The sequence below is a fragment of the Peromyscus leucopus genome, chromosome 5, assembly GCF_004664715.2.
Source record: "Peromyscus leucopus breed LL Stock chromosome 5, UCI_PerLeu_2.1, whole genome shotgun sequence".
In the NCBI taxonomy this organism is placed as follows: Eukaryota; Metazoa; Chordata; class Mammalia; order Rodentia; family Cricetidae; genus Peromyscus; species Peromyscus leucopus.
In genome coordinates, this window is record NC_051067.1 from 26,255,569 (window position 1) to 26,274,379 (window position 18,811).

At 45.5% G+C, this 18,811-nt stretch overlaps 1 protein-coding gene across 4 annotated transcripts in view; it reads right to left on the reverse strand.

Annotated features, from left to right (window-relative positions):
* Rreb1 (ras responsive element binding protein 1) overlaps positions 1–18,811 on the reverse strand; it is a 131,077-nt gene that overhangs the window by 26,562 nt on the left and 85,704 nt on the right. For all 4 annotated transcript variants that reach the window (XM_028856539.2, XM_028856541.2, XM_028856544.2 and 1 more), the window contains exons 7-8: positions 9,069–9,213; positions 8,171–8,307 (exon numbers count right to left, since the gene is read on the reverse strand). In XM_028856539.2, the coding sequence (XP_028712372.1) occupies positions 8,171–8,307; positions 9,069–9,213 (282 nt within the window). The remainder of the gene's footprint in view (positions 1–8,170; positions 8,308–9,068; positions 9,214–18,811) is intronic.

Consider the following 18,811-nt stretch of genomic DNA (forward strand, 5'->3'; position numbering starts at 1 on the left):
CCCTATGTTGGAAACAGAGGGCAGCTTTCCCAAATGGAAACCAACTTTGCTGTCAGTAAAATCAATGTATTGGGCGGGGGTGGGGGGGGGGGGGGGGGTGGGGGGAATCTTTTTTTTTTTTTCTTCTTCTGGAAATCCAAAGAAACTATAAGAACTTACACTTCCTTCCAAAACCAAAACTGTCTTTTCAAAATCCTATTGAAATAGGTTATTCCCGGGACGGGGGTGGGGGGTGGGGTGTAGGGGGTGAGGGGGGGGGTTCAGTGAAAAAACTGCCATCGAACAGTTTAAGGAGAAATTACATATGGAACAGAGGGGTGATTAAAAAAAAAAAAAGCAGGTATTTGCCTGACTTTTCCACAAGCGTGCTCACTGTACTGACTCACGGCAACAGCTTTCTGCACCCCCAGGCAGAACACACGGATACTGACTCACTTAGAAAGAACCCAAATTAGCACCGCATTAGCCAGTATAGCTAAGAAGATGAGGATCTGATTTTGGCATGTCAGGACAGAGTCCAAGATTCTTCCCAGTCACTGGATCTGGGGTCCCCCCGACCTCGGTGGGGAGGAGGGGCGGGGGGAGGAGAGGGCCGGGGCGCTGGAACACGAGAAGAGAGCGGCCTGCAGCAGCTTATCTCTTCTCTCCCAGTCTCCCTTAGTACCACTTGTAATATCACTGAGGGCTTCTGGGTAGGTGTGAAGCACAGATAGGAAGCTCTGTAGGTGGGGGGTCCCAAGGACCGGAAATGCCTCCCAGCAGCAGGGAAGGATAACTGAGCGAAGTTTTGCTTGTGGGTGTTAGTATGTGAAGCTGTAGAGATAGAATGGGGTTGCTGGAAACTATGCTCACAGAGAACCCGCGGGATAAGCTTAGAGAAGTGTTTTTCAGTGGTCAAGGACGCGGGGAGGCACTGTCACAGAACTGGTCTGTAGGCCGGGAGTGTAGCTGAGCGCAGGACAGCTGCTTGACCGTGTGTAAGTCCTGGGTTCAAACCCCAGTCACAGGGGAAAAAGAAGTTCCCCATCTTTTCTCTGTCAACTAGCAGAAGACCATCCCATTCTAGCTGTGACTTTTGCCAGGTTGGAAAGATTTTATTGCTCGTGTACTTGGCTCCACGGGGACTGATCTCTACTCTAACCTCAAGCCATCAAGCTACAGAAGACCTAACCCCGCCAGCCAGCACTCAACCTGCTCAAGTCACCACAGCCAGGAGTAGGCCAGCCAGACCCACCAGGTCAAGGACACACTCATGAGCTGAGGTTTGTGCCCTTCCAGTTCTTAAGAGACACTGTAATGAAACAGGCAACGCTGTTCACACTCCAATCCACTCAGTCTTAAAGGAAAAGCGCAATTAAAGATTCAGAAAACACTGAAACTGAGTATGGGGGACGCACATTTGTAATCCCCAGCACTTGCAAGGGAAGGAAGGAGGGTCAGGAGTTCAAGGCCAGCTTGGGCTACATATCAAGCTGGAAGCCAAGCCATCCCAAACGAAATTGCTAACTGCTGTATGCCACATGCCTACTTAGGAAGGGAGCTGAGATATCTACTGCTTTGATGGCAAGCATCCCTGTAAGAAGGGAAAGGATGCAGCGAAAGAAGGTATCCTTCTGTCATCTACTTTCTCTTTTTACAAGAAAACAGCGGGGCTAAGGTAGAAACGTAGTGGGATGTTATGCTGGTGTGCATATCCACTACAGGACTCAACGATCCAGCCCCAAACAGTCTAAAAAACAGACGTCCACTGTAGCTAAGCAATATTGGGATGTGCTTCCTCCAGTGTCTGCTACAGTAACATCTGGTGACCTTAATGTTCTAGAGCAAGATGGAAGTCCTGAAGTTAGCAGAAAAGCTTCAACAAGAGGTAAGCCACTCTTGGTCCTCTACGCCCTCCCACCAAGTACAATTCTGGGCAGTGTAGTCTGTAAGCCACTCAGCTGGTCCCCCATGGCCTCTTCAGTCTTGCCCAGCCCCAGCATGTGTACCTCCCAGGTAGTGGGCTCTGGGTGTTCGTCTGCCTGTCTGTAACAGCAGCACTCAGACTGGGCTATATAGCAAGATCCTGCCTCAAAATAAAACAGTAACACTCAAACAACAAAAAATAATGCCTCCCTCCAAATGCAGGGAGGGATGCAGAAATGTCTCAGTGGTTAAGAGGTGGTCCTGTTTAATAGAGGAATCAAGTTCGGTTCCCAGCACCCAGGCCAAGCAGCCCACAACCACCTGTAAGTCCAGCCCCAGGGGAGTCAACACCCTGACTTCTGTAGACGCCCACACTCGTGTGCACACACATAATTAAAAAGAAAATAAATCCTGAAAAAAAAAATTAAGTTGGGCATAGTAGCCCCCACCTTTAATCCCAGCACTCCTGAGGCAGGGGCAGGAGGATCGTTGCAAGTTCAAGGCCAGTTTGATCTACATAGCTAGTTCCAGGACAGTTAGGGCTACACAAAGAGATCCTGTCTCAAAAAAATAAACAAAAGGCAATTGGGGTAGCAGAGGGATAGAGGGATAGACAGATCCCCGCCCCTTAAGCATAAAGAAAGGGCTAACTTAAAAAAAAATTAACTACCCAAAAAGTATTTTCAAAAGACTACAGTAGCAAATTTCAACTTAAGGAAATTTTTTTTTAAAAAAAACAATTGCTGGTTTCCCCAACATGCTACAAAAAACGACGTGTGGCTCTCTTATTTGTAGGCATCAAGGTCCTTCAAGCTTCTAAATATGCCTATCTGTCAAGTCTGTAAGGGTTACAACACTCCCAGGAGGCAGGACTCAACCCCCATTTAAATAGCTGCTCAGCAGTCACGAAAGCAAAGGTAGACAAAAATGGCACTTGATGACAACAAAGGGCCAAGGACAAATGCTTTTGTGCTCTGTCGAGTCCACGGTACTTGGGAGACGAAGTCCTGGAATTTGACTCCTCTGTGTCACTGGGATGGGAAAGTCAGGAAAGACCACACCAGATTGGTAACTGTTATGCTAGAGGGCTTAAAGTACTAAAAAGGATACACGTGGGCTGGAGAGACAGCTCAGTGACGTGCTGGCTGATCAAACATGAGGACAGCCCCAACCAGGGACCCACAAAAAAGCTGGGCGTGATTTCACACATATGAAAGCACACTGCCACACAAACACATACACACACATATGAAAGCACATTGCCACACAAACACATACACACACATATGAAAGCACATTGCCACATAAACACATACACACACAAAATAAATAAATAAAAACCCTTTAAGAAACAACGTTTTAAAACAACAAAAAACTCACAGTATTTGTTACAGCTCCAGGCCTAGGTCATTGTCCTTCACCCTCACAAATCAAATTTATTTTCCAGATGGGGAAACTGAGTCTCTCCTTGCCTGAGGTCACAGAGGTGCCAGGCAGCAGGCTGGGACCACACTGGCTGTCTGCAGCCCTGTTTGCTCAGAGGACAGTCATTTGCAGACGTCCCAGCTCCTCCTTGACTCATGTCACATCCTCAATTTGGGCAACTTTCCTGACACTGGTGACTCCCCACTCCCTGCAGTCAACAGAACCTATGAAATACCTGAACTGGCCAATTCCTTGCTCATTACAGAGTTTTGATGGAGACTGGCATTCCTTTTAAAGAGAGATTTCATGCTTCATTTTTCCTGCTCTGTCTCCAGAGGCCAAAAGGAATAAGCGCAAACAATAATCCCTCAGCTAGAGCCCCACCCCACCCGACATTCCTCTTCCCTCAGCCCACCCTTCCTGGCCCATCCTGGGGCAGAGAACTGACATCCACAGCTGCAGTAAGTAATCTCTCCCAGTTGTTGTGAGCAGCAGTGATGGCCTGTGACAGAGCCCTGGCTGGGTTGCCTTCCCCTGCCACATCCTAGGAACATGCTCAGGCTCTCTACCACTGACCAGCATCCAGCTAGGCCTATTCAATGAAGCCAGCATGACATGAAGTAGCGAGTGGCCTAAGGGGTCAGAGGAGACAGGAGATGGCTCTGAAGCCGGTGGAACTTGGTCTTGGCTCCACTCTGGGGTGGTGAGGAGGCTTCGAAAGGTATGACTAAGGCGCCTCTAACTGCCAGGCCAGGGGCCTCTGTCCTCCTCTAGCTGATTCTTGGACCCCTGGAGTCTTAATAAAAGTAATACTCTATTCACTTTCGCCTTGTGTTTAGCATGTTGAGAATATGGGGCCAATGACACCCGGAGAGTCTCAGGGTCTCTCTGCAGGTGGTGGGTATACAGTGAAGGGAGCTGAATATTCCTCAGAACAATCAAAAAACAGAGACAGGAACATCCTGGTACATCTCACCCAGTGGCCTCCCAGCCAGGATATATAGCAAGGGGATGGCTGGCCTACAGCTTGCTCTGGCGAGGGTAGTGCTCAGCCTCCCCTCAGAGCCCCGGGTGCCTGCCAAAGACCCCTTGAGCTTCCCATATCCTGTTTCCTGACTGATATGAGGACACTGCCTTAAACTTAAAATTACCCCAAGATCAATAATGTGACAATAATGATGGCAATAACCCAGAAGGAATGAAAGGAGTGCCACAACATCCAATGTCAGATCCAAAGCTCTTAGCCACTGTGTCTTTTTTGGCTCTGAACTTGCATACTTCCCATGCCCCCCACCCCCCTTTTTTTCCTGATCAGCCTCCAGGTCCCACCTCAAACATCCCTGTTTTTCTCAAGACTGGTCAAATGCCTTGTACTGTCACAATGAGGAATCAGTCATTTGTTGGATATATTTTAACTGAAATAATGTTAAAATTACTTATTACCCAATCCCCTTTAATCAAGAAGCCACCTAAGATTATACAATAACTTGGGCCAAGTGTGCTTCTGGCAGCTCCTTCATCAACATGGTGACGATCCACTCCACAGCCCACTCTTGGGGAAGGCCTCCTGGCTTGTCTTTAACCTGGTCTTGTGGGCTGCTCAGCACCTGGCATGGGACTGCTTTCCAGTAAGAAAGAGGGCTACGACTGCACATAAGCACAGACAGGTTTCCATTACTAAAGAGAAGACAGCAAGAGAGTAAAAATGTACCACCCGCACCACTTTCCACTTCCAAACGTGGCAAGCAGGAGATTTCAAACGACAGTGGGGTCAGCTGTTCTGCTCAGCAGCGCTGGTCTGCACCTTTCTCCAGCTCACTGCATCCCCAGAGGTGCAGCCTGTTGTTGCTCTGCTCCGCTCTAACAACAAAGCGAGACATTCGGCACCAGGCACACACTCTCCCTCTGCACCCACGGCTCTCTGCACGGTCCCTCACCGTCAGTTCGGAACCGCCCAGCATGCTCTATTCAAGCTTTCTTCTCTGCCCTACTACCCCGTGCCCAGGAGCAAGATAGGAGGCGTCACAAGCAATATCCGAACTTAAGAACGAGAATCTTTACCAGTGACTTTGCATCTTCCTTTTGTTCGATGCCAGAACTGCCTCATTTTGAAACACAGCAGAGTGGAGGAGAGAAGACTCGGCGTATATACAAGTTTGGACTGCCAGCACTTTATTAAGGAACACGGGCACCTCGCCAACTTTGGGAGCAGCGGAGGGAGTGGGGCAAGGGCAGGAGAAAGAAACCAACAGCTGTTTTAAGTTACAGACTCCGGCCGCTTCTAAACTGGTAGCGCTGTGACTCTACCGCCTTTGGGATTTGAAAGTGGAGTTGTTGTCTATTTTGGTTCTGGGTTAACAAGCAGTCTCTCCCATCAGCTACTGTCATAATGCACCACCCCAGTTAGCCCCCTACTGGCCCATGCCTGGCCCCAAGGCTTCCTCTGATAGCAGGCTGTTATGTGGAAGCTGAGCAGAGAGGAGAAAAGAAGAATTAACTATGTTCTATAATCGACTCTTCGGTTTTCAAAAGCCAGCCCCACCCGGCCTCACAATAGTTACTAGACAGTTTGAAGCTGGGGCTGGTCTGCTCACCAGGTACACAAGCCACCAAGCCACCCCTCCTTAGGAGCCATCTATGGCTAGCTGCTGTGGGGTTAGTGGCATGAAAGGCTGCCTGAAGGGGCTAAGTCCATCCAACGCGCTAAGAAACTTCTTTCTGTCAACCCCTCACCAGACAGTGTCACCATTAAGGAGGGGAGGAAACTGCTTTGGTAACAGTACAGGACTATGGAGCTTCAACCTCAAAGCCTATCTATGCACCATGGCCCAGACGGTTCTGCCCACAGACTGATTCATGTCTAATGTGATTCCAGCCTCCATTTGCTCTGGGGAAGAAGTCTTTCCAGATCAGCATTTCAGAAAGGGACACTCGGTCTTGCCTCGTCATGGCTACAGCATGTTGTGCAGACTCACACTGCCTAGAAATCACTCAGAAGAGCCAGGTTGCTTCCCTTTATGATGCAATTTCCAAGAAAGGTAAAAGCAGGTTGGTCTTAAAATAGTATCTGATCACAAAATAAAATATACACAAAACATAAATTTCACGGCTGCCTGGCAGGAACCCCCACCTGGAGGAACGAGGCTCCCACGTGCCAGCCAGTCTCCTGTCTCTGCACCACTTTTATTGTGAGGCTGGTGCCATTTCAATGCTCACTCTTTACCCATAATTCCACATTCAGAGGACGCTGCGGGTAGTGAAACTATGAAGTTAAGTTCCTGGCCAGGTGTGGTAGTGCATGCCTTTAATCCTAGCAGTCTGGGGGCAAAGACAAGCAGATTTCTGTCAGTTCAGGGCCAGCCTAGTCTACATGGTGAGTTCCAGAACAGCCAAGGATATGTAGAGAGACCTTGTCTCAAAAAACAAAATATTCCTGAAATTCTTAGAATCAGTAGTCATTGACAAGAGAAACAGCTATTTCTTGGTAGATCAGAGACATATTTTAGAACTAGAGGGGACCGGAAGAGAACACAGGCATTACAGATCTAGCCCTACTTCAATGTGAATGAGGAAACAGAGATACAGGTGTAGCTGATGGGAGCCACATGGGGGCAGAGACAGGCTTGGATGTAGGACAGTCAGTACATTTTTGGGGTCTTTCTAGAGGGGGACCTTTTCTCCTCACAGAGACTGGAGATTGAATCCCACTGGACACTGGGTAACCCATTAGCCACTGTCTTGAGATTGGGAAGTTCCATCCAGGTACTTGAGAGCATTTCACTGCCTCACACTTTGACCTCCCTGAAAGTTCTTCCTCTTGCTCCAATGAAAAACCTCCATGAAACTGATAAGAGAATTTAGGCAAACAGATACCCAAATCCTATATTCCCAAGATGTCTTCAAAAACCGTGACAACCCGAGAGCCTGGCCTCTGCCCTCGGATGAACCTTCAGCTATATGCTTGGGCAGAGGCTTCGATGGAGATCTTTGTCCTTCCCAATGTTTAAAATAGATGGAACGTATAAACAGCAGCAATTCTGTAGGGAGAATTACTAAACCTATTTGTTCATCTAGAATACAAGACTTTTTTTTTTTCTGATAGAAGTTACCAGAGAAGTCAGACAAAGACACGAGTGTTCCCCTCTCCAACACTGCTGGAAATTTTATCACTATCCATACTTTTAGCCCCCGGGAGCCGAGGATCAGCTCTGCTTGCTCAGCCCTAACAGAGGTTAGAGGAGAACAAGCACCGGACACCTGCACTACATAACAGCTTTCCTGCTTGTATGCCCGAGAACTCTTTCCTACCTACAATGCTTCAGGTTTCTGCACTGAGTCCAGTTCAGCTGAAGCACTTCTGAGCACCTGGTACATGTCAATGCTATGCTGAGAACATGAAACACATGGGCTGTCCATGTCTAGACCATTTATTCATGTACAGCAATTGATCATTTGGGTTGCAACACCTTTTGCAAAGGAATGATGTCTGTGACAGGAGATTCTCCAATGCCTGGAGACCCAGTGACTACTCAAGGGACCTCAGGAAGAACAAAGGAGCAAAGTGAACACATGGCTACAGCCACACTTGCTCACAATCTTCAACCCAACCTTTTCTCCATACCATGTGTTTCTTAAGTGCCTTCTCAATGTCCTGTAAATAAGCTCAGTTGCTGGAGCCCAGTTTGGAGTGACAAGAAATAAGAATGTTATATGCCAGAAGAAACAGTACCGAGTAATTTCCCAGACCACCGATCTAATTCACATTCCCCTACCCTAATGGGTTATCTGAGTGAGTCTCCATGTGGGTCTCCAGACCACCGATCTAATTCACATTCCTTACCTTAATGGGTTATCTGAGTGAGTCTCCATGTGGGTCTCCAGTCCATATTTGCAAACAAACTCCTTGAAGCACACTGGGCAGTGAAAGACTTCTTCAGCCATCTTCTCCAAATCGCCCGACTGGCCATCTTCTACCATCTTAGGGAAAAGGACAGAGGGCATCACCAAGGTGGTCTCCCACACAAGTTTGCTTTCAAAGAGAGTCTAACATTAGTCTAGAAAGCTCTAAAAGTATGCTCTTCACTCAGTACCAAGGTCTGAGTCACCACTCACTCACTCACTCATTCAGTGAACACTACCACTAAATATCCATCCCACCTATGCCCCAGTCTCCTCATCTAATCAACAAGTACTTATGAACCACGTACTATCTGAAAGGCGTTAGGAAAAAATGGGAGGACAAAACAGTCCCTGATGCTGACAAAGCTTCCACTTCAGCTACACAGACAATGTAAAAAGCATGAAAACAACTTTGGAAATTCTTCATTTCATCCATGTACTACTTAGAACTTCTAAAGAGAAAGCACATATAGGAGCCTTTTCCAGATTCTTTATGAAAACAGTGTGGGGGAACACATGTGAAAAAGCCCAGAATTAATTAAAACCAAAAAAGAAGAGAGACAGCTAGGTGGTGGTGGCACATGTCTTTAATACCAGCACTTGGGAGGCAGAGGCAGGCAGATCTCTGAGTTCAAGGCCACCCTGGTTTACAGAGCGAGTTCCAAGATAGCCATGGCTACACAGAGAAACTGTCTCAAAAAAACAAAAACAAACAAACAAACAAAACCCCCAAGTTTAGAATTGATGTCTTCCAAGTCTCTACACTGTGATAATAAAGATTAGATATTTCTGCCAAAAGCCACATGATGGGGCACATCCATGTCATAAACTCAGAGGACCTTTTTAGCTGGTGCTGTGTCTTCTCTCTCGGAATCGGCATCGTGACTCAGTTTCCTTTTGGAGGACAACCGCCTACGCTTCAGAGGGGATGGAGGGGCTGCAGCTGTAGTACTGCTAGTGTCCTTCTCATGAATCTTCATATGTCTACAAAGAAGACACACAGAAAAGGTGATCTAACAATCACCACCACCACCACCACCACCACCAACAACAACCACCACTGCCACAAGACCCACATTCTTTTCTTTTCTTTTTTCTTTTTCTAGACAGGGTTTCTGTGTGTAACAGTCCTAGCTGTCCTGGAACTTGCTTTGTAGACCAGGCTGGCCTCAAACTCACAGAGATCTGCCTGCCTCTGCCACGGAAGTGCTGGGATTAAAGGCGTGCGCCACCACGGTCCGGCTTCTTTTCTTTTTTGATATTATATATAAGCAGGGTACTCATCAGTCATCACCATTGTTTTCAAGTGTTGGGGGTTGAACCCACTGCGTCATACACACTAGGCAAGTGCTCTCTCACTGGACAATATCGCACCCCTAAACTTTATTAGTTAAGGGCATCATTTCTATAGTGCCTTCAGTCTTTGTAAAACTTCATCATCTCCTTGAACCTCTTTCAGGATCTTGCAAGCACAGTGTTGCAAGCAGGAGTGTTGCTCAGTGTCTTGTTGGAAGACAGTCACAAACTTGACTGGAATTAATAAGATGAGAACAAACTATCAGTTGGTCTACTGGACTTGGACAAAAAGCATATTTTAGGACACATGATTCTACAGTATGAAGAACTCCCTGGTTCTTAAATCATTCCACTAGATCATACACAGTCCCAATTCTGTACTCGCCCCTGGAAACCACTTTCCACCTATCAGGTCTATTTGTCATGCTCTACCTGTGGAAACATTTGGGGTTATCACATTGGAAGTGTACCGACAGAGCAGAAGTCTGGGGTGCTTAAGATCTGTGTGGACTAACAGACTATGAAACCATCCGGACAGTGCAATGAGTGCATTATATGATGCAACTCTGATATCTACAGAACTAGGGCACACACACAAGAAAGCATTATAAATACTATGTATGTGCCAGTTCCAAAAGGGGAGTCTTATGACTAATTATGTATGTGGTCTTATTTTATCAAGTTTTAAAGCAAAATTCTAAGGAGAGGTCCCAAGACATACAGACAAGAATGGCATTAGATTTCAAAAAGAAAAAAAACCAAACAAACCCTTATTTTACAACATAAAACGGTTTCAATTTGCTAATGACCACCACCACCACCATCATTATCAGGATCAAGGTCAAACTGTGTGGGATGTAGGAATATAGGTGTAGGTTCTTACAAATAATTCTTTTAAATGACAATTTTACTTGAGATGTCCTAATCCTTCCTCATCCTCGCTGCCAAGGGCTGAAGCTGACAGAATCGGGACTTTGTGGGTACCAGGCAAGAACTACATACCACTGAGCTCTACCCAGGTAACAAGTATTTGTTTTCATAGTTCATTTTCACAATTCTGGGGTTGAAGCTAGGAGCTCATGCATGCTAGGCAAGTGTTATACAGTGGAAATTTATCCACATCTGTTTCAATTTTTTTTCTTCCAGTCAGGGACTCACTGTCTCTGGCTGGTCCTTCACTCTGTATCCACAAGTCCTTGCATTTGTGATCCTTCTGCTTCAGTCTCCAAAGTAGATGGGATTATATGCCAGCATCATTAGAACTAGTTCCAAGAAGTTCTTAAGAGTGGGAAAAGAACATTTCTCATGCGCTGTCCTCTCACTCTGAAAAGCAGCTTAGCTCATGTTCCTCAGATGCCTTCTTGAAAGGAGACAGGCTGAGTATGAAAAGGCTAGCTGGGCAGTGTGTGAATCAGTGGCAGGCCACATGTGGAGGCTGATCAAGCCAAAGATTTGAGGTGGTTGGGTGCTGTTTCGTACATTCAGCCCCTGTCCTACAGGACCGGGAGTCCCCTTGCCTACACAGGTGTGGCTGAGTGATGCTACAGAGTGCCGTTTCTAGAATGAGAAACTCCTGTTTAGACTACAGCCATAAACCATCAGCCAAGCTGGACCTGCTGAAAAGGTAGCCTGGCTTTTGAGGATAGAGAACATAGGCTTTTGGGGAAAGAGGGCTCAACCAAACCTCTCTTCTTTGTGGAAATTGATGTGGTGGAGCAGAAAGACCTGAAGTATCCAGTGGGAGAAAATAGGCAAGAATCACAGACAATCAGACTATGGCCACAGAATCCCTTGCTTAGACTCTGGGGGAAGGATGCTTTATTATTATTCAGTTCTTGGCTACTTTAAGTCATAAGAAAGTTAATAGACACAAATAGCTCTGCTCTAAGTACCAAAGGGATTGTGATTCAAGGAGACCATCTCTTTGTTTTTGTTTGTTGTTTTGAGACAGAGTTGACTATGCAGCCATGGCTGGCCTGAGCTTCGGATGCACACTATGCTGGGTTTTTGTACCATTATATCTGTCTAAACCATCTCTTTTAATACCAACATTTATAGGTGAAAAAAAGGCAAGTTGGTCAGTTTCTTTTTGACATTTGTTGCATGATTCACCACAAATGTTAAGTTTTGAAAAAAAAAATCTAAGATTCGAAAAGAACTCAACTGTAAGGGTTATCAATTGGTATCAATCTGGTTTTTTGATGCATTTTAATTAAACTAGCTAGATGAACATTCCTTCCTATAAGACTGTAAAAACACTAGGAATGAGAGAATGATAGCTGTAAACACTGGCCCATTTCAGGCTCCATATTCTCAATCATGGTACAAACACACATGGATATATAAGGCAATGCTGTATTATTTCACCCTGGGGATTTATGAGAGAAACTGTTTTCATAGCAGACAGGAAGGAGGCTCTGGAACCAGCATTTAGTGAGGACTCCGTGAGAACATTATTTAGATGACTGTCCTTTCTACAAGGAAAACAGTTCAGATGCAGGGAGGCCACAGCCTTCTAGCCAGAATGAGCTACAGTATAACCAACTGATGTCATGCTCCACCTATTAAGCAAGATGGCCTCCAAAGGCCACTTCAGGCATCACTTCTGTTCTGGATCAGTTGCTGGAAACTCAGGACCATAACCTGGACCCGGGCCCTTTCTTACTGCTTTCTTATGGAGCAAGGCAGAATAGCAGATATCAAACTCCTGGCAAAATGCAACAGGAGATAGAGGAGGGTGAAGGGCCAAGAGGTCAGGCACAGACGATGCCCTGACTCCAGTCTTGATCAAGGACTGCAGAACCTTCACCCCAGCCTCACACCTCTACCTGCAGGAGTGCTTTGGACACAGAGCGGAGGTGGCAGGTCAGAGAAGCTCGGTGGCACATAAATGCTGGACGAACAGAGCAATCCATTTTACTTCTCCCACATTCCTGCTGGGACATCAGTTTCAAAACCCAAATATAGCTTCCTTCCACAGTGAAACCTCTGGTCGTGGCCACTGTATGGGGAGTTCCCAGTATTTTCTCCTAGCCCCATGATGACAATAGTGGCAGGGCGGTGACTCATGATCTCAAGTCAGTCAACAGCCAGAGTTCTCAACCTGGCTCTGCATCCCTAGCCTCCAGAGACAGGGATGACCACTCCAGCTGTACACTTCCTTCCAAAGGCTCACAGGACATGGGTGAGCCATCACAATGAGCCAATAATTGCCTCTTCCTATCAGGGGAGGGCCATGGTAGCAAGGATGGGTGGGGAAGACACAGCTCTTAATTCCTGTCCATAAAATGCCAGAGTCTTTTTTTCCTAAATTTTACCTAATTTCCATGTACCCCAAATCAGTGAAGGCCAGTGAGCCCCCAGCTCACTGAGATGTTAACCAGCTGTGCGCTCAGCACATGAAGTCTCTCTCCATCCAAGCAGAGCAGAGTGTACGTCCTCTAGTTTCAGTGCGTGCTTCCAGCCACAGGAATTTCTCTACCTTCACCAGCTGTTCTCACCGTAAAACTCCGTCTTTGGCACACCAGTTGGCAATGCCTCTCTTGCTTTAAGTGTCTGTCCGTCCTCAGAGGTGACAAAGTTGACCGGTTACCCTATTTTCCACAGGACAGCTCTTCAAACAGCACAGGGGATTATAGTGTTTCATTTTGCCAAGTTCTCTCTTCATAATTAAAACACCGTGGGCCCCCAAACACTGCATACAAGTCTGAGGAATCATACAGGTCACTAACTGAACTCAGAGTATGTGCTAATCAACATCTGGACCACACTGGATCAAGCAAATCCAAATCTAAATGAACATGTTCTTAGAGTACAGAGCACACAACTGTGACACACTGATCATGGAAGATGGCAGAAAAATGGCCTGGTTTGGTTCTGCTGAACAAGTGAGTCTACCTGACACATTTCTAATTCTCACTAAGTTTGTTGTGAACGAAGGTGCCTAAGATTCCTTCAACCAAGCTCACAATCCAGCCTTCCCCGTTCTTCCCTTGAGCAACTCAATTGATATCTTTTCACTTTCCAGATTGACAAGGATGACTTATGACAGAGTATTAGTAGATGTGAAAACTGATAATCATCTTTCTGAAAAGGAGCTGAGTACCACAAACCAGAATTTAAAATAAGGATATAATCCATGACCCTAACCACATTTACAGTTCTTGTATGTAGTTGCACATGTGTGTATATGTGCATGTGCTGTGCAGGTGCAACAGCATACATACTGATGTCAGAATATAACCTTGAGTGTTGGTTTTCACCTTCCTCCTTATTCATGACAAGGTCTCTTGTTCACTGCTATGTCTGCAAGGCTAGCAGCTGGCCTGTAAGCTTCTAGAGGTTCTTCTGTCTCTATCTAGCTTCTGGTGGTCGCATGCTGGGAAGACGGACGTCTTAAAACTCAATAATGTGGCCAGGCGGTGGTGGCGCATGCCTTTAATCCCAGCACTTGGGAGGCAGAGCCAGGCGGATCTCTGTGAGTTCGACGCCAGCCTGGTCTCCAAAGCGAGTTCCAGAAAGGCGCAAAGCTACACAGAGAAACCCTGTCTCGAAAAACCAAAAAAAAAAAAAAAAAAAAAAAAAAAACCTCAAACCTCAATAATGTGGCCACCAATCTAACAACCTGAGTTTGATCCTGGGAACTCAAGTGATGGATGGAAAGAACCCATTCTTAGAAGCTGTCCTTTAACCTCCACATCTAAGATCGATCTCTCTCTCTCTCTCTCTCTCTCTCTCTCTCTCTCTCTCTCTCTCTCTCTCTCTCTCTCTCTCTCACACACACACACACAGCATGTGGGGGGGTGTTGGAAATACACTGTGCCTGGATAAGCTGTCTTATGATAACTGAGATGGTTGCATCACAGACTATAGAGTCTTAGTACTATTGTATGCTAGCCACACTGCCTTTCCACCTGCTCTTCCTGCTCTTCATCCTCTACACAGCGTCAGGGCAATTTCTAAAACAGACAGTACCATACTCCCTCCTGCTTAAAGTCTTCAGAATTCCTAATGATTCTTAGTGAGCTCCTGCCTTGGTACCCAGGCATTTCCTATACCTTCTGCCTAGGAAGTGGCACTCCAGGGCTTCCTAGGTCTTCTTCAGTCATGTAAGTTTTGTATCATGCAATCCCTCCTATGAGGTCTTAAGGCTCCACATGCTACCTCTGTAGATGTTCAAACCTACTACTCAGTTTTGATTCCTTTATAATACACAGCAGAAAATAGTAATATCCTGAACTCAATTTGATCCTCGGCTTTCAACCAAAATTGAGTTCTACTACTTAAGAGCCTGTTCCCTCGGTCTCTGCACCAGCTTCCAAGACACACAGCATGCAGACAAGAAATACACACCACATGACTGGACAGCTGAAGCAAAAAATGAGTGTCTGTCAAAGCAAGGCATGGACAATGAAGAACAAAGCATATGCAGAAACTGTTTTAGTCAGAGTATCAGTGTAACATGCATCCTCAAGTCTCCCAGTACTATAACTGACCTTACTAACATATAATGTGAACAGACTTGATGTCTGATTGTTGAGTATAGTGTTGTCGATTTTAATGGCAACCATGCCAAAAATGAATGCTGAAGATATAGGTTAATTTCCCCTGTTATTAGAACTAATTAACTAGCTCAAAATAGTATCTCTACTCAAGAGAGGTTAATGTATAGCCAAAGTATACTTCTGCTACTGCATAAAATTCTAAATTTTTCCTTTGGACATGTGATATATTAACAGTAGTAATCTGTCACACTGTGGTCTAAACTGTCAGTTTTGTTAACATTTCTAGAATCAGAAATGTTCTCCACCAAAACCTAGTGAAATTCTTTAGCCCTCTGCACTGTCTACAGGTATGATTAACTGTCGTGGATATCAAAAGTTTTTGAATATGGCATCGTCTCTCACACTCATCTGTCATTTCCAATATCTGCATGGCTTTTACAGTGATGAACAAAGACAATGCAGGCATTTCAGAAACTGAGAGTAAGTCTGGATGAGTATCTAAAAGTATATTTTAGACATTTATCTATTGTGTGTGGATCTGTGTATATGTGTGCGGGCACGTGTGTGGCACTGGTGTAGAGGTCAGAGGACAACTTTCAAGAGTCAGCTCTCTCTACCATGTGGGTCCTGGCAATGGAACTCAGGTCACCAGATATGTTGAAAGAACCTTTATCCTCTGAACCATGTCATGGATCCTAGCTGAATTTTTCTTTTTAAACAGCTACTTTGAATTTGAGGGTGATCACTAATTTTTTCAACTTAAAACTTCCTCCTTTATTGGAGGTTGGAGAAATGGCTCAATGATTAAAAGCACTTATTGCTCTTGTAGGACCCAGGTTTGATTCCCAACACCCATATGGCTACTCATAACCATCAGTAATTTCAGTTCCAGTGGACCTGGGGACCTCTTCTGGCTTCCAAGGGTACCCAGCACATATATGGTACACAAAACAAACATGTAGGTAGAACACTAATACACACAAAAAAAATTAAAAAACACTTCCTCCTATAAATGTAATTGTTCTGTTTTCAAAAATTTGGGGTTAATTTTATTGACTGATTGATTACAATACAGGAAAATAAAACCCAGAGTATGTTAGTAATCTGTCAATGAGCTAAACCTTTTGGTCATGAGAAGACTGCAGCTAGAGTTTTTCTGGTCATGCCTGGCCCACAGTCAGGACAAATCTCTCTCACCCAGCAGTCCCACAGCCGCTCAGGCCCAACCAAGTAAAAACACAGAGACTTATATTACTTATAAACTGTATGGCCATGGCAGGCTTCTTGGTAACTGTTCTTATATCTTAAATCGACCCATTTCTATTAATCTATAAGCTGCCACGTGGCTTGTAGCTTACCGGTATCTTAACATCTTCTCATGGCGGAGGCGGCTGGCAGGGTCTCTCTGCCTCAGCCTTCCACTTCCCAGAATTCTCTTCTCTGCTTGTCCCGCCTATACTTCCTGCCTAGTTACTGGCCAATTAGCATTTTATTTATACAGAGTGATATCCACATTTAGTAAGGTGAACTATCCATAAAAATACTGACAGTATCACTGTTAAACTGTACTTTTTATACTTTGTACAAGAACTGATTTAAGTAACTTGAGGAAGGTGGATCACACAGCTCAGTCCCTAAAATGCACCCCTCCCTAGCTCTTGACATCTCTTCTATTTTCACATACAGGAACTTTCTGCTGATATTTCAGCAGATTAAGTAATCTGTAAATATCAGATTTGGGCATGGGGTCAACAGTTCTCTCGGTCTGAGGAGGAAGCAGGAGTTTAGAAGGTAGGCTGCAGTGGCCTTGAAGTTGTGATGCAATCTGGGTATTCAACACTGATTTCTAACACCTGGACCTCAGATCAAGCTCACCTGGAAGCTGCTTAGAGCCACAAAGCCTAGTCCTAGACTCCAGGCTAGAGGCTGCGGTAGGGCCCACCCACATGGGTTTTCACAGGCCTTGCGGGTGACACTGAAGGATGCGAGTGTGAATAACTGGAGAGCCTCCTCAAATTCCTTAGCTGTTTACACTGCCTTCAGATTTGGTTAAACATCAGATTAGGATGTGGACAGTTTTTGGATATAAATGCTAAACCTCTCTCAGACCCATCTTCTAATACACCAAGTATGAATTCTTAAAGAAATTTGGAATATAACATTCTTAAAATTCTTTTGAATACTTTTAAATAGGACCCAAACTAAGGACTAACCCAGGTAAGTGGCATTCATTGAGTCTTCATATCTAATTTACACCAGAAGGGTAGTGCTCAGGAGAGATCTAGATATGTCCAGTTCATGTTAGCTTTCCAGGTGTAATTTCCTCATAGATGTATTAGTGGAGAGGTTGAAGTGTTTGATAATCTCAACAGATGACTTGACAAGAAAGGTCACCCCATCACCACACTCCACATTGGCAGCTCTACATTACTGAAGGTGACTGCTTCAAACAGGTTTCTGGCAACCTGAGGATAGACACCTCCCCATCTACCTGGTGCTAGCTTTTCTTGTCTTTGTGATAAGCCAAGGAGGAGTGAATAAATCTAAGAAGCATCAGAGCTCTACAACCTACCCTTCTGATTGAAGAAAAGCATGTCTCTGCAAAGAAGTGTGTTTGTTTTTGTAACAAATACCTAGCATAGGGGTTTAGGGTAGAAGGCTGGGAGTGATGTCTGCACTGTCAGTCAAGTTCTGTGCAGTGAAAAGGGGGATGGAGCATGAAGACGGAATGGGAAGACAGTCTCAATGAGCCCCACCCGTTAGGGCAATGACACCTCCTTACTAGAAGGTGTTGTTCATGTTCAGTCGTGCTTGTCCAGAAGGAAGGTCATACCAGCCATGCCAGGGTGTGGAGGAAGATTTGATCATGTGTGAGCCGCTGTGCTGACCCAACCACCTGCATTCTCGGAACAGTCTAGAAGTCAGCGGGGCATGAAGCAAAAACTTTCTGTCTGCAGGCATTCTGTGTGAAAGTCTTGGCTGTGCTCCCAGTCTCTCTGATGCATGGGTCAAATGCCCTACACATAGGATACCTATCCCACCACTACCCAGTTAGATCCCATGTCCTCTCACAAGACAACGGGGCCCAATGGAGGCCATTAAGTGAAACTCTGACCCTTCGTCCTCATACTGAAGTTTATGACTACGTCCCCTGCTCAGGAGGCACCTATGGAGACAACATTCTCCATGATCACAGACTGCTTTCCCCACAACACTCAGGTAACATGTCCCCTTTTACCCCACAATACTCAAGTAACATGATGGTGCCAGTATAAAGGAAAGATCAATTTGATTCAGGTGAAGGAATCTTACTTCAAAGAAGGCACACACCACTTTCACATTCCTCATTAACAAATGCTTCTGGGCACTACCTTGCCAGCCCAGGTACTCTCTCTAATCCTAAACTGAGAGTCTCAGCCCTCAGACCACTATTTCTGGTCTCCTGTGTCAGGTGCCTTCCAGAGTTTGGAAAAGTCAACTCCCATCTATCCATCGGCAATTTCTTTTCTGTCTTGGTCCCGCATAAGACCTGTCCTGGTATAAACACGTTCTCACTGATGAAATGAGCTGTAGTTTTGACGCTCAAGAGGTACTATCCTTTGAGGACAGAAGTTGACCTTTACATCCTTCTCCTTTCCCTTCTTTAAAAAAAGAAGTGAATGGCAGCCTCTGGCTGTCACTTGTCTCCATAGAAACAGGGCCCCTGGTAGTGGTTGCTACAGCTAGCTCCCTCTTGCTCTACTTGACTCACATCCAGTAGGAGGGGAACTGGTGGGCAGCCC